Here is a 15155-nt window from a genome sequence, read left to right on the forward strand (position 1 = left end):
TGGAGAAGCGAACAGATCTATGTCTGGAGTCCCCGATAACACTGTCAACTTTTGAAACACATGAGGATCCAGTTTCCACTCGTGAGGATCCACAATTTGTCTGCTCAACACATCCGCTAAGGAGTTCTGTGCTCCTGGTAGAAACCTTGCCTGAAGATTGAGGTGTAAACTGAGAGCAGTCTCCCACAAAATCATCGCTTGCCTGCAAAGAGGGTACGAATGGGTTCCCCCTTGCTTGTTGATGTACCACATGACAGTAGTGTTGTCTGTTTGAATCAACACCTGTCCTGGGTGAAGTAAATCCTTGAAAGCCATCAATGCAAATTGGACTGCTAACATCTCCTTCAAGTTGATATGCAAATGTTGAAGTCTGACAGGCCACGTGTCTTGCACCCATTTTCCATTGAGGTGTGCTCCCCAAGCCTTGTCCGAGGCATCTGTCGTTAGAATCTGACTCGCCTCTGGTCGGGTCACAGAGAGTCCCTTGTTTAGGTGACATTCCTGAGCCCACCACAAAAATTCTTTCTGAATGCAAGGTATTATCTGAATGACAGTGTCTAGATCTTGGCAGTGTTGTGTCCATACATTTTGAGATACCATTGAAGCTTCCTCATATGCAGTTTGGCATTGGGAAGCACCAGAATACAAGATGCCATGAACCCCAAGGCTTGAAGGACTGTCCTTGCAGTCAGCCTGGACTGTAGAGACATTTGATGGAAATAAAGAGAAAGGCTTCTTTGTTTGTCCGGGGTCAAAAGGCCATCTGGGAAGCTGTATTCAGTCTCACACCCAGAAAGCACATGTCCTGAGAGGGTACTAGACTGGACTTTGTTTCGTTCACAGAATACCCTAGGCATCTTAACACTACCATCACATACTGTAGATGATGCAGAAGTTCGCCTTTGTGTTGTGCAATAATCAGGCAATCGTCCAAATAAGGATAAATCTGTATTCCTCTTAACCTGAAAAAGGCTATCACTGGAGCCAGAACCTTTGTGAACACTCTGGGTGCAGTAGATAAGCCAAAGGGCAATGCAGAGAACTGATAATGTAAATTTCCAGCCCGAAAGCGCAGGTACCTCCTGCAACTGGGCCTGATAGGAACATGAAGATAAGCCTCTTTGAGATCCAGAGTTACCATCCAGTGATCTTTTCCCAACAGAGGTAAAAGCTGTTGTAACGTCAGCATTTTGAACTTTGGAATGTCCAGATAAGTGTTGAGGATAGATAAATCCAAAATTGGTCTCCACGTGTTCCCTTTCTTTGGTACTAGAAACAGGCGAGAATAAAATCCTAGTCCCACTTCTGACAGAGGAACTGGCTGTATAGCTCCTATTTGAAGAAGTAAAGAAATCTGCTTGTGAGCCTCTATCCTTTGCCGAGGAGGAACGTCTGGCATGCCTTTGAAAGGAGGCAATGTATGGAAATAGAACTTGTAGCCTCGGTTTATAATGTCCAATACCCATTTGTCCTGGGTGACTAAAAGCCAGTTTTGCTTGAAGAGTGCTAACTTTCCTCCCAAAGGAGCCGCCAGGGAAGATGAATCTGGCAGCTGAAAATGCAGGTCATTGGGCCTGTTTACGAAAGGACTGGCCCCTGCTCTCACCTGCAGATTGTGCAGGTGAACTCCAAGTTCTAGGTCTGAATGTACTGTGAGCTCTGCCCCTGCCACGTCTAGATCTACCCCTAGACTGAGAATCAGAAGAAGGGTAGGTCCACCCCTTAGTAGGCCAATTTATACTAAACTTTGGAGGTTGCACCTGCAAAAAATCTTTAACAGTCTGCATGGACTTAGCCTTGTCTTCCATTTTCTTCAAAACTGACTCCACAGGGGGACCAAACAAAACTTCAGACTGTAAAGGAGCATCCAGAATTCTAGTTTTAACATGCTCGGACAAATTCTGATCCTTAAGCCAGGCGTGCCTATGAAGAACTGAACCAGTGGCAGCCACCCTAGAAGAGGCCTGTACAGCATCAAAACCACACTGCAAAGAATGCTTACCCACCTGTTCAGAGACATGTACTAAATCCTGCAATTCTTTACACTCTATGCCCTCTGCCAAAGCATCCACTTTAGATTTTAGCTGAGAAAGGAGGAAATTCTGATATTTCAACATATGAAACTGGCAATTTAAAGCCCTCATTGCTAAAGTAGAAGAGGTATACACCTTCTTACCCCATCTATCCAAAGCTCTAGCTTCCTTATCTAGAGGAACAGAAGCTCTAACACCCTTAGGCCCCTGACTAATAGTTTCTGGGTCCGCCCTAGGACTCTTATACAGATATTTATGAGCCTCAGGCACCCTGTAATACCTGTCCGGTTTAACTGGCGCAGGAGGCAAAGAATCTGGATTAAGGGAAGCCTCCGAGAAAACATCTTGAACAACATCCAAAACAGGAGGTATAGCCAAGGGTCTATGCTGTGGTAAAAACAAGAATTCCCTAAGCCTCTTCCGTGAATCAGAGAAATCCTGTCCCTCCCACTTAAAATGCTCCCTCATGGAATGCAGAGTTTCTGAAAATGAAAAATCCTCTGGAGGAGAAGCAGAAGGAGTGGAATCCTCTGCATCAGAATCCGAATAAGGGGGAAAATCTTGAATATCTTCAGCAGAAGAGTCTGAGTCATCTGAGGCCTGATCCAAACTTTCCAAGTCTGGCTCCACCCTGGGCCTCTTATCAGGAGGGGGCATAGAACCTCTAATTAAAGTAATCAAATCTTCTGCCATTTTAAGCATGTGCTTTTTAGGCACAGACCCTGAAGTACCTGGAGGGACACCAGAGGAAGGCAAAACAGACCTGCCCTTAGAAGAAGCGTTAGAAATAGTAGCAGAAGGCCTAACCACCTTAGGCATAGAAGGTAGAACAGTAACCTGAGAGGCCCCTTCAGCTTGGCCTGACTCCTGTGAGGCCACATCCTGCAAAATCAAAGTTTCCCCCTGAGACTCAACAGAAACTTCAGCCGGATCCACCTGCGCCACTGTAGTTTCTGCAGGACCGGCGTCCGAAACGGACGAATCAACCTGTCTAGGTTTCAAGGATTTGTCTTTGCGCTTCTTCGTGGAAGCGGGTGTCGGAGGATCCGACGGCATATTATAATTACACCGCTTACCAAAGACTAACCTAGCACAATCTAACCTTCTTTTTATAGTGCGCTTATTAAACCTAGCACAAAACTGACACCCGACTACGTCGTGGTCCGGTCCCAAACAAGGAATGCAAAGAGAGTGATAATCCCTATGCGGTATCTGTTTCCCACAAGAAATACAATTATTCACTTTTTCTGACATCCGGAATTAACTGAGGCAAGAAAAACAAAAATATTCCCAACGGGTACTTAGCCCAACTTGGTTTCGGTCTGAAACTCAGAATACGAAAATTTCAGAACGCCGAACGGCACTTGCAACGCTGCTTCTGCATCGGACCATGCGGCAAAAAAGACTGAGGATATGACGTCGGTCATGCGCTTTTATACCCTGACGCTCTGATGTCAGATCTGAGCGCCCATGACCGACGTCAGCCTAATACTTTGGTATTCGGGCCGACCGAGGACAGCGGACTACCCATATGCAAGGACTGCAGCAATGTGAGATGAAGAACATCTGAAGAGAACGTGGCACAGGAAAAAGCTCTGGAACTTTCTACAGAATGCCAGCAGGAAATGGAGAACAAAGAATATGCCCTCAGTTAAGAAGAAAATGATCCAAGAAAAAAGTTGCTTGATTTAATAGAGATGAATAAACACATTAAGATCATGGAAACAAATAGAACACAGAAGGTCAATAAAACCCAAAAAGTTAGAAGTCTGATAAAACAAATAAACACAGTAATTAAGGCTGTCCATAGAGAATCATGTGATATAACATAAGTACATATTAATACCAGATAAAGTCCTACTTCAAGAACACAGGGTATTAAGGAAAAAGAAGGGGAGACATAGAACGCCATCATGGAAGTACTGAATAGAGAAAACTATAAAGCGATTCAGACAAGAAGTGTCATTGTTAAAAGAATACAGAGGAGGGAATAGAGCAGCTTTTGAATCTCTTGAGCTGCAGCCTCGCTGACTGGGTCGGGAAGCCTTTTCTTGGTTGGGGAACATGAGAAAACGGTACAAAATAACCTCTGGATATGATGTTTAGCACCCAAGAATCTTCTGTTATAGAAGCCCAGGCATCTTGGTGCAAAGGCAAGCACCCTCCACCCCGCATGACTTAACAGTTGGCCAAGTTGGGCAACCCTTCAGGAGCAATGAAAGCATTTACCTGAAAAAGAATCTTGGAAGTCCTGGTTTTCTGGGTTCCATTTGAACTCCCCCCCCCTCTGCCTCAGGAGGAGATGCCCCCACATGAATCCTGGAAAGATCCCTGGAACTTACTGAACCACATATTATTGACTCTTCTTGGATTCCAGGAAAAGGATCACTTAAGCATAGAAAGGCATATCCTACAGTAGGACAGGGTCTTTTCATCCTGTTCACTCCAGGAAAAAGTTTCTTTCACAGTAGGGACAAAAAGTTGTTCAATCAAAATGAGCATTGATGAAAGAAGACTTGAAAGGCTCCTCAAAGTCGCATAAACATATCCAGGCATGTGTCTAAATGGCTATGCCTAAACCAGCAGCCAATAAGGTACCCTTTGTAGCATGGGATATTAACCTCATGAACACATTGGAAATAGATAACAGTGGCCAACTGTCAAGAGGACCTCATTGCAGTCATTCACTGACATGGACTCTAAGAGGGATTTGGAGAGTTCCTCAGTCAAATCCCCTGTAGTCTTGTGAAGTGCACTAAATAATTCAGGGACCTCAAGGCAAAGGTCGCGAAAGAAATTAAGACAACTAGTGTCACTGTTGGAAGAGTAAAGAGGGAAAAGAGCAGCTTGTGACTCTTGAGCTGCAACCCTCTCTGACTGTGTGGGGAAGTCGGGAAGCCTTCTTTTCTTGGTTAGGGGGAACCTGAGACCATGGTATGAAATAACCTCTGGATGTGATATTTAGCACCCAAAAATCTTTTCAAACCTGTCTAATGCTTTGGTCCATCTGTTAGGGAGATGGGCTGAGGAGCTCTGCTGCCACAGTATCAATGGGGGACTACTTTACTCTGATACATACCTTTCGGCTATGCCAAAATGTTATCTGGGTGTCACGGAATGGACTCAAAAGAACCCAGTTCCTTCCATTCCCGGCAAGAGATCGGCTGGACCCAAAAGCCTCCAGGAAAAACTGATTCTTCTGCAAAGAGGGTATCTGAAGACCATCAACCTTTTTAAGGATCTCTAGGAAATCTCCCAAGGAGATGTCATCTGGAGGAGATCTGGGGCACCCCTCCCCTTCATCGAAGTCAGTATCTTCTGTGAGACAGTCTCTTTCAGGGAACCTCTTCAGTGGAATATTCTGGAGAAGTATCTGAAGACAGGGGGAGTTTCTCGATGGGGACCGTCTTGATGCTAGATGGTACCTGGTGCCCCTATGGAGTACGCCTGAGAGGATCAGAGCTCTGACCTGAAAGAGAAAGGGATAGAGGATCCTAGGAGGAGAAAGCAGTCTAATATCTTGGTCAAGAGATAACCCTCTCCACTACCTCAAAGGCAGATGGACCTGGAAAAGCTGTGGCTAGCCACACCAGAAGCAAAACTCCAAAACCTACCAAGCCTCAAATCTACCCAGATCCGTGCCTTGAGGAACGAGTCTGACCTGAACTGTCCAATGCTGAAGCTCCAAGGGGCAAGGATGGCTCGGATAACATTGGACGGGAACCCAACTTCTGAATCTGTTGCAGACACTTTGGCTCCAAGGCATATCCTAATCCAAAAGAATTGGAGCAGAATGAGTCAGGGAGGCCCATCTGAGCTGAAGATCTAGTAGTTTTCTGGTATGACGCCAACATTCGCAGATCTGAGGGTTCCAAAACCATGGGACAGTTTGGAGAAGGAGAGATCACTATGTCTGAAGTGGATGGAAGGCTCACTGATACAATGGGAGCCAGAGGCAGGTTAACCCCCATCTGACTCTGAACTGTAAGGAATTTCCTTGTCACCTTATACATGTCAACCTCTGAAAGACTTCTGGAGTACCTAATGGAACTGGTGGCTGATTGGGACCAATACTCTCTTCTTAAGGTCCCTTGGAGAAAAGAGGAATGGAGCAAAGTAACAGGTTCAATGGTGGACTCTAGTAAGAGGTTCGAAGAGACAGTCTGGCGAACAGTCATAACCAAGGGGTGTGGGATCTGAGTGCTTTCTCTTAGGATCCGAAAAAGTCTGTTCCAATGCTTTTTTTAATTTTCTGTGGTGGCTCCGAAAGAAGACGAGGCAGAAGTAGCACCTTTGATGAAAGTGTGGGGGATCTTTTTCAAGACTCCTTCCCCTCCAACAAGGGCTTTGCAGATTTACTGGGAGTTTGAGGCCTTGATGCAGACGAAGGAGGCAAAGTGTTCTTGAATTAAAGGAAGCAAAAATGGAGCAGTCAGTGTTGATGTGTGATGCTCCATAACAGTATAGACACTCCCTGTTGACATCAGAGTTGGGAATCTTCCTGCCCACAGGAAGCGCACTTTTTAAAGCTTGTTGTTTTTTTGGCCATTTCAGTAGAAAAGGAAGTAAGAATGGCCTAGAAAAAAAGGTTAATGGCAGAAGCAGACAGGAAAGTTTTTTTGAAGTTGACTATCAGCAATGGTAGACAGGAATACCTTCTAGAGGGTAGAAAATTGGTAAAGAAAGAAAAGTACCAGCAATGTTACAGACAGAACTACCAAAGGGTAGAAAAAGGGTTGAGAAGAAGGTTCTTGGAAAGACTAACCCAAATAAATACAAGAGAGGGAGGTGGGTAATTAGAAAAGGACAGATGAAATGTTTTAAAATTATTAACTGCTCACAAAAGGCTGAACAATACTCAGAAAAGCTGTCAGAGGAGGATTCATGTCTGTGAGTTATGGGGGCAAACGAGATCTGAGGTACAGCTAGTTGAGTCAAGCATTATGGCTAGAGGGAGGAGCTTGCAAGTTAGATGTGAGAGTATAGTGTATGCGGTAGAGTCGGATCCAATAGCCAATCATTGAAGAATGAATGAAAAGGACAGCATCAGACCTAATGATTCTGAAGTGACAAGAAAAAAATAAAGACTATAAAATGTAATGTCAAGTCTGCAAAGGGTCACAAATCACCTAAAGCCAGTTTGCATTCTACTGAAAGAAAATACAACGGATGGAGACAAGTAAGCAAACAATACAAGTTTTATATAACAAAGAGAAACAACCCTTCTTGAAGAAAGGTATTACACAATGTAAGGCATGAAGATAAAGGTAACATTAAACAATAGCTGGTTAATTTAATGGCACACCATTTGGTGCATCAGTGCAACTATTAAAGACTACGTGAGAAAAATACAGGACATGCAGGACAATGTTATCTATGGCAAGGAACCTAGCAAAAAAAAAAAAAAAAAACACATGCATGAATCTTTAGGTATTTGGTGATGAGTGGCTTCCTCACAATGACTGAAATAAATACAAGTGGACAAAAACACATCATACCTTTTTCACTAGTGTTTCTACAACAGGAAAGCAAATTTTAGGTCTACAGTGCTCACTGCCAACTGGCATCACTAATGAAAAAACAAGAGACACAATCAAAGGTACTGTATGATGAAATAAACCTGACGTAAGCAGAATGCTTATGGTCATCAGCAAACTTAATGTGTAATAAAAAAGGTAGTAAAAGACAAGCCAAAGCAAGGTTAAGTAAAACAAGAAAAAGGAATATAAGTAGTGAGAAGAAAAGCACAGCTGTGTACTTTATCATAACAGCATATCTATATATGAATCAATCACTGCTGCAGTAGCCATAAATCTGTGTGATATATCCTGCCAACAACTGTATGTCAGGATAATAGACATTTGGGGTCCTTCCCTGCACAATGTACATCTACCCATATGCCAAGAATATACGCTGATGTAAGAAGGTAGTCACTGTACAACAATTTATAGAAAACCAGCAGAGATGGTCATGTCAGGAAGTAGGGTACCCCACCACGGCCTCAAAAAAGTATGAAGGAAAAAAGGGGGAAAAAAAAGATGGTGCTAATACTGCAAAAGTGATCCATTTGAACATTTTACTGTTAAGGTTCATTAACTTGCACAACTGTACTATACTCTTCATTAATTAACTGTTTAAGTAGCCATAACCACATTGAACAGTTACAAACTGCTTAGGAAGAATGGGGTGATGAAGAAGGTTCCCAGTCTAGAAGTCCTCATAGTATGGCTTTTGGCAGATCCTGCTCAAGCTCTGGAGACTGAATTGAGACTGTAGTGTCTAGTGTGAACAGATGACCAAGTATGCCTTTTGGACAGGCATATAGTCCGCCCCTTTCCAAAAACCAAATTAACAGCCACAGATCTGGTAGACTGAGCTTTATCTTTCAGAGGGGGAGGCTTACACCACAGTGACAGTAACAAAACTTGATTACGTGAAACAGCAAAATGGAATTAGTTTATTAGACACTAACTGCCCATTCTTCTTCCTAAAGGACATAAAAAATTGGTTAAATTTCTTAAATTCTTTAGTCAAGTATAGGTAAAATCTATGGACATCCAAAACATGCATGATTCTTTCTCCTCTGTGTTGGGTTCAAGACAGAACACAATAAGATGAATGGCGGATAAATAAACTCAAGAAAAAAATCTGGAATAAAGTAAGGGCTGGTTCCAAGACTGACCATGTCCTTGTGGGAAATCATATAGTGTTGCATGTATAGTATATACATGCATACATACATATATGTACAGTATATGTATATATGTTGTATAGGACAGACATTAGGGGCTGCAGTTCAAATACCCATCTAGCTGTAGTTTCAAAAAGGGAGAGGGTTAACTTCACCAGTATATAAAAAATAGTATCCTAAGAGATACCACTTGTTTTCTAAGGAGCTTGTGTGTAAAACCCCTTCCAAAAAATGTTCATCTTTAAATAAGGAAGAGAAGGGGATCTAAAGGAATTCAAAGAAGAAAAATCTGAAAAGTGTACCTTTACAGAAGTGCATGTTATGCCTTGTTGAGCAACTCATACATGTACTTAAGAATCAAAGCCCCTGGTTGAGACATCTTTTATTGCAAAGACTAGGAATTCTCTTCCATTTTTCCAAGTATGATCTACTACTACTATATTTCCTCTAAAAAAGATGTTTAAAAGCAATCAGAAATTATCATCCATACTATCAGAGATTTTGAATGTTGTAGTGGATTTTCACTCTGCAGAAGTGTATCTGGTTCAACCAATGCCCCCCACCCCAAACTCTTCAAGTAAAGACCAAATGAAAAAACACGGATGTTCCTTCTACTGGCACACTGACCAAGTGGACAGATGCATAACACGCTTCAACTGGAGAAAACTACTTGCTACAAATGTAGCAAAACAGTTGATACAGTTTACACCTGGCCTGCATGGAGCCCTACAGCACTCATGTTTTAATTAAAAAAAAAAAAAATATATATATATATATATATATATATATATGTGTGTGTGTGTGTGTGTGTGTGTTTGTGCATGTATGTATGTGTTTTTTATACTTTAAAACTGCAGCAAACTGCCTGCTGCAGTTTAGGCCACACACGGAACACTATAGCACTCACGACTGAGTGGAAATGCAGTGCCACCCTAGCTACGCTACTGCCGCTTTGAGCAGCTTTTTGTTAATTGCCCCTGGCAAAATGTATGAGAAGGGACAATCAATGTTGTTTGGGCCAAATTACAGTTACCAGAAATATCTTTGGCAAGTCCATCTTTAGCTTTGGAAAAAGTTAGGTATCGGAGAAAATGGGGGAATGTATAGAGAAAAGGTCTAGCCACAGGAATGAAAATATATTTGTTTTTCAGGCCTTTTTTCAAGGTATCCTGGAAAAGACCTGGAGTGGAATCCAAAGGACAGACCTTCAGAAGGGAGCTGGCAATGTCTTTCTTCTTCACAGCCTGGTGAATATCATTTTCACCCTCACAGAAAATAATTTTACCTTTTTCCTTCTTGGAAGCAGCCTGACAAATGGTCTAAAACATGATTAAATCACTGGCCTTAGCCTCCAGAGGGACCAGGAGAGCCAGACTGACCGTTTGAGGGCTGTGAAAGCTCCTCATTGGAGATGTCAGACCAAGACTAAATAAATCTGTATTCTCCCGCTCTTCTAAATTAACAGCTGTCAAAACTTTTCTTCTTCCTTGGGGGTGGACGTACACTGAATAGGATTTACTTGCCATGGTCTCTTATGCCAATTCCCTAAGCTACTTATTTTCCAAAAAAAATTGAAATTTTATTCAACTTTTTATAGTTTGCAGAGTAAATGAAAGGCAATGACAGGACCTTGTACTGTGTTGATCCCCTAAACAACAAAGAATATATTGTCCTTATATAGAATCCATACATCACATGAACATTTACCCTTCTAAACAGGCAAGAGTAATTTGTATACAAACTTTTGCCAAAAACAAAAAGCCCCACCAACAGGTATACTTAACCCTGCTCAAAACCATAGCTAAAGACAACAGTTGAAACTCACTCTCTGCGCTAAGCTAAGTCTGCAAAAGTCCTGACTTTTTGGAACTTCCATACCATTCCTACGCCAGCTCATACTCTTAACATATGGTGCATGAGAAAGGAGACCAACGCTTTGTAGACTGGCCTGACGCATCTCATAAATATGGCTACTGCAACAGTGATCCACTGAAGAAGATATTTGCCTTTGTGCTTCTTTTAATATAGGATGCATAAAGTTTCATCAATGCAAGGGATATACAATCAGTTAGAAAACTTTATTTCCAATTAGAAATTATGCCTGCAGCAAGGATACTTATCCATCTGACTTGTTGCAATTTTGTAAAAATTTATATCTGGAAAAAAAAACACTCCATGCAGCTTTCAGAAACATAGAAAAAGCTCTCATTAAAAGAACAGGCTTTTCATGACAGAAAATTCACAGTAGCATGATGCTAGGCCTAACATCACTAATTATTTTAGAGCTCAGTACAATCAAAATCTACTCTTCTGTCAAACAGGGCAGGTTTCATTTTAGCTTTTAATGTAGTATGCAGTGACATACTTCATTTAACCTTACCCGCAATTCACTAAAAGATACGTCCGGATCTATAAGGCTGCCTGTATCACTACTTCCCCGTCGCGAAGATGTCCCTCCAAGAGATGCCAAGGTAGCAGCAGATAGCCCAGACACAGCATTCCGTGATGCTGGCTATTAAAAAAATAAATAAAAAATAAAGTCAAAGAGGAATGTGGTTTTGCAAAGCAATACTTGCCTGAAATCATATCATCTGTATACATATTTCTTAGAGACACTGACAGTACCTTCAGTCACAAAAACTCAAAATTTTATAACTTAAATGTACTATAAAGTGACTGTGATTGTAAAAGAAACTAGTAGTGTATTAAAAGTGCCCATTAGTTCACCTCAGTGCAGCAAATTAACACATTTTTCTTCTAGTAAATTAATTACTTAAAAAGGAAAGGACAGACAATTTTTCATACAATGAAATGTTCGTTTGTGTCTTTCGGCTTTTCCCGGTTAGGGGTCTCAACAGGGGAACTCTGGTCCGCTAATGATTGGTAATGGATTTTTACATACCGGGTTACCAGCCCTGACGCACAACCTTCAATGAAGGCATGCCCCATTCACGTATGCCTCCACACAGAAGACGTTCTAGCTGAGAATCGAATGGGACAACGTCTTGCTATGAGGCGACAACGCTACCGCAGCACCACCACCGCAGCTTTTCATACAAAGAAATAAACGTAAAAAAATAAACATGGAACAAATAATGAAATGAATAGACTACATCCCAAGATTCTTAGACAGAAGCTGGTGGCTTCCAATCACAACACAAGTCACCATTCTATGGTTTACTTCAACCTTTAGACTAATTGCATAACAGATATTGCCCTATACTAAAATAACAAAATAGCATTAAAAACCTCTCCCTATTTTTAAAGTATCTAGGATAAAAGCACCCTTAAAGTTAACACTCCCTGTTACTGCCTAGTAATCAGTGGAAAAAAAAGCTTCACAAAGATCATGCCAGCCAACTGGAACAATCTTACCAGAAAATTAAGGGAAGGGACCTTGGAAATGGGGTTGGAACATTTGATTGAGAGGTACATTGTAAAAGAGATTTTAAATTAAAGGTAAGATGATATACGTCTAACATCTAATGTCCACATTTTGGCAATGTATGCAGAGCAGACAGTAACCATTACGATTTTCAGGTCTGAATGAGTACAATGTGTTGGCTTAGGAAGCAGAGTTCTCTTGGTGTGTGTACAAGTTTAATAACTGGCTGGTGGTAACATCCTCTGCACCCAGGACAAATGCCTTAAGGACAGACTTAATATACGAAAAGCTAGTAGATTAGATAGTACCAGCCAGTTAAAGGAGAGAAGGGTCATATAGTGATGTGCATGGATAATGTGGTTACTTGTAAACTTTGTAATTTTATTGTAGGTTGTTCCAGTTTTCCTAGTTGGCAGGACTGGAGGTTAGTGAACAATGATGAAGCACATAAGAAAATAGGGTATGAGCTATAGTCTGACATACATATTATGTTAGGAATGGCTTCACTAATATAAAGATATCAGCGCTTACGGTTTATGGAATTCCTGAATAAAGCTACAAGTTAGGCTGCTGAAAATTTGGAAAGCACTGCTTAATAATGTTTTGATAGTGGAGAAATATTTGCATCAAGGAAGAAGGCAGTGGTGGAAATCTTACAGAGCGAGGGCACTATACTCCCAATACTTATGATTCCAGGTACCTCTTTTTTCCCCAACACACCTCTACAAAGATATTAGCTTTATCTTCCATTAGCAAATGTTCAGTGGGAGTCCAGAAGTCTTCTGCTAAGGCAGCTGCACATTATGTTGAGTAAAGTTTGCTAAGATTCATTGCTGACTACTTACATGAAGACTGCTACAAGAAATAAATCTTAAGAGATTTCAGCACGCTTTGCTGAGTGAAATGCAACAATTTAAAAGTACAATAGCAAGCAGTTTGCTGAAAAATAGTTTGAAATTATGGGACAAATAAGCGATAGCAGCCTCCCTAGCACTTTTTTAGGCCTGAAAGTTGCTGTTTTTCACATCTGAGAGGGAGAGATAACAAAAGAACACATAGCAAGCCATGAAAGTGGGAACACAGGCACATGCGCTACAGCATGGATAACCTCAATTTTAGGTCAGGTAATGTCTGTGGCTACTGTTATCAATTTGGGGCAGTCATTCGTATCTGGAGGGTTAAAATTGTATTTTTTGAAGATGTATACAGTTTTGTGCATTTGTTCTAAATACAGATTGGGGTGTTTTGAAAATATTTTTAGTTGCTTGTTTTAGGGGTTTCATTAAACAAAAAGTCTTGAAAACTGTGACAGATTTAAGTGGAGATGAGAATAAACTGTATAAAAGAACGGCCTGCTAAACAATAGTATGGGCATGTAGCACAAAAACTGGAAGTACAGATTAAAAAAAACTGGCATGTATAATAGGTGGTAATAGCAGCTTTTAATCATAAAGGCTCAACTACCCACATTATCTTAGAACATAAATAGCCTTACAGCTATAGACAAAAAAGAAAAATGAAACATCTGGAAAGAAATGAGCATGTGAATTTGAGAAATATAGGATTTCAGGATGGATATTCAATAGAAAATCAGAGACAAAGATGAGTAATTACACAAACTGCTAGAGGGGGGCCCCAACAAAGATAGAAGAGGAGGAAAGACACAATAATGGTATACTCATGGTAGTAAGGGGCTATTGGGAAGGAAATACGATTACACATGTTGTTGATCTTCATTTGTCCTTGACAGATGCAACTCTGTTGTGCATCTCAGAACCACCTCGGCCATTAAAACAGCTTGTGCAAGCCAAAAACTCCTGAGCCAAGTGCCTACCCAGAATACCTCTCTCTAAATTACCTCAGATTGAGTTTGCAGCTATAACAGATTAGGTAAAAGCAATAGTATAACCACTGAAAAGGCTAAGTCCAAGGTCATACATGAGGAACAAATAGCCAAGACTATGGTTAGTTCCTCAAGGAGTATGAAGGAGGGGGGAAGAGGGTGTGTATCAAGGATAAATGAAGATCGACAAAACAGATGGAACATTATGGTGAATACATAAATTCCTTATCTGATGTTGTCAATCTTCATTTATCCTTGAGAGATGCGACAGACTCCCCAACTAACTTGAATCTTGGGAGGCCTTATGAAAGGATATTTTGGAGCACCACAGAACCAAATGACACTTTCCCTGGAGACCAGCTCCACTTTGTAATCTATAATAAAGGTATGAGAAGTCCACCTAGCTGCTGCACAAATGTCTTGCATGGAAGCTTTAGCGTGAAAAACAGATGTGGCCACAGCTCTTGTGAAGTGTGCTCTAACTGGAGCTGCCAATTGGAGATTTTTCCTGTTGTAGATAAAGATAATGCAATCTCTTAACCACTTAGATAACAATCTTATAAACTGATTTACCAATGGAAGGACCTGAAAAGGAAAAAAAAACTGGCCCAACTTCTTGAAATCTTTACTTCTGTTGAGGTAAAAACGCAACTGTCTGTGGACATCCAACAGATGTAAGCAGCTCCCTTGTTTGAAAAATTAGGGAAGAACACAGGCAGTTCAATGGATTCATTAAAGTTAGTTTCAGGTATGACCTTTGGAAGAAAGGATGTATTTGCTCTCAGTGACACACTGTCCTAATGAAAAATCAAGTATGGAGGTTTTGAAGATAATGCATGAATCACTGAAATCCTCCTAGCAGATTTAATAGATATTAAGAAAATGATCTTTCATGAAAAAACTTTAAATCACAACTAGAAGCCAGCTCAAACAGGAATTGGATCAAGGAATACAAAACCATAGTAAGATCCCAGGGAACGAGAAAGCTCCCTATAAGGAGGCTTTAACCTTAAAAGTTCCATTTAGAAAGGCCTTGCACAACTTATGTTAAAGACTGTCCTTCAAAACTATTATGAAATTTGATATGGCAGCAAGATGAACTCCGATGACAGAAGCAGCAGCTCCTTATTCAAAGACTGTACACAAAAATTTCAAAATCTCTTCAACCAAAGCTGAGAAAGGATCATGTTTCCATAAAGAAAA

At 41.0% G+C, this 15155-nt stretch overlaps 1 protein-coding gene across 1 annotated transcript in view; it reads right to left on the reverse strand.

Annotated features, from left to right (window-relative positions):
- Positions 1–12159, reverse strand: part of LRRFIP2 (LRR binding FLII interacting protein 2) — a 1911431-nt gene extending 1899272 nt beyond the window's left edge. The window contains exons 1-2 of the mRNA XM_044075332.1: positions 12100–12159; positions 11105–11236 (exon numbers count right to left, since the gene is read on the reverse strand). Of these exons, the coding sequence (XP_043931267.1) occupies positions 11105–11236; positions 12100–12159 (192 nt within the window). The remainder of the gene's footprint in view (positions 1–11104; positions 11237–12099) is intronic.
- Between the last annotated feature and the right edge of the window lie 2996 nt (positions 12160–15155).

Source organism: Protopterus annectens, chromosome 6.part1, assembly GCF_019279795.1.
Source record: "Protopterus annectens isolate FY-2018-M chromosome 6.part1, PAN1.0, whole genome shotgun sequence".
In the NCBI taxonomy this organism is placed as follows: Eukaryota; Metazoa; Chordata; order Ceratodontiformes; family Protopteridae; genus Protopterus; species Protopterus annectens.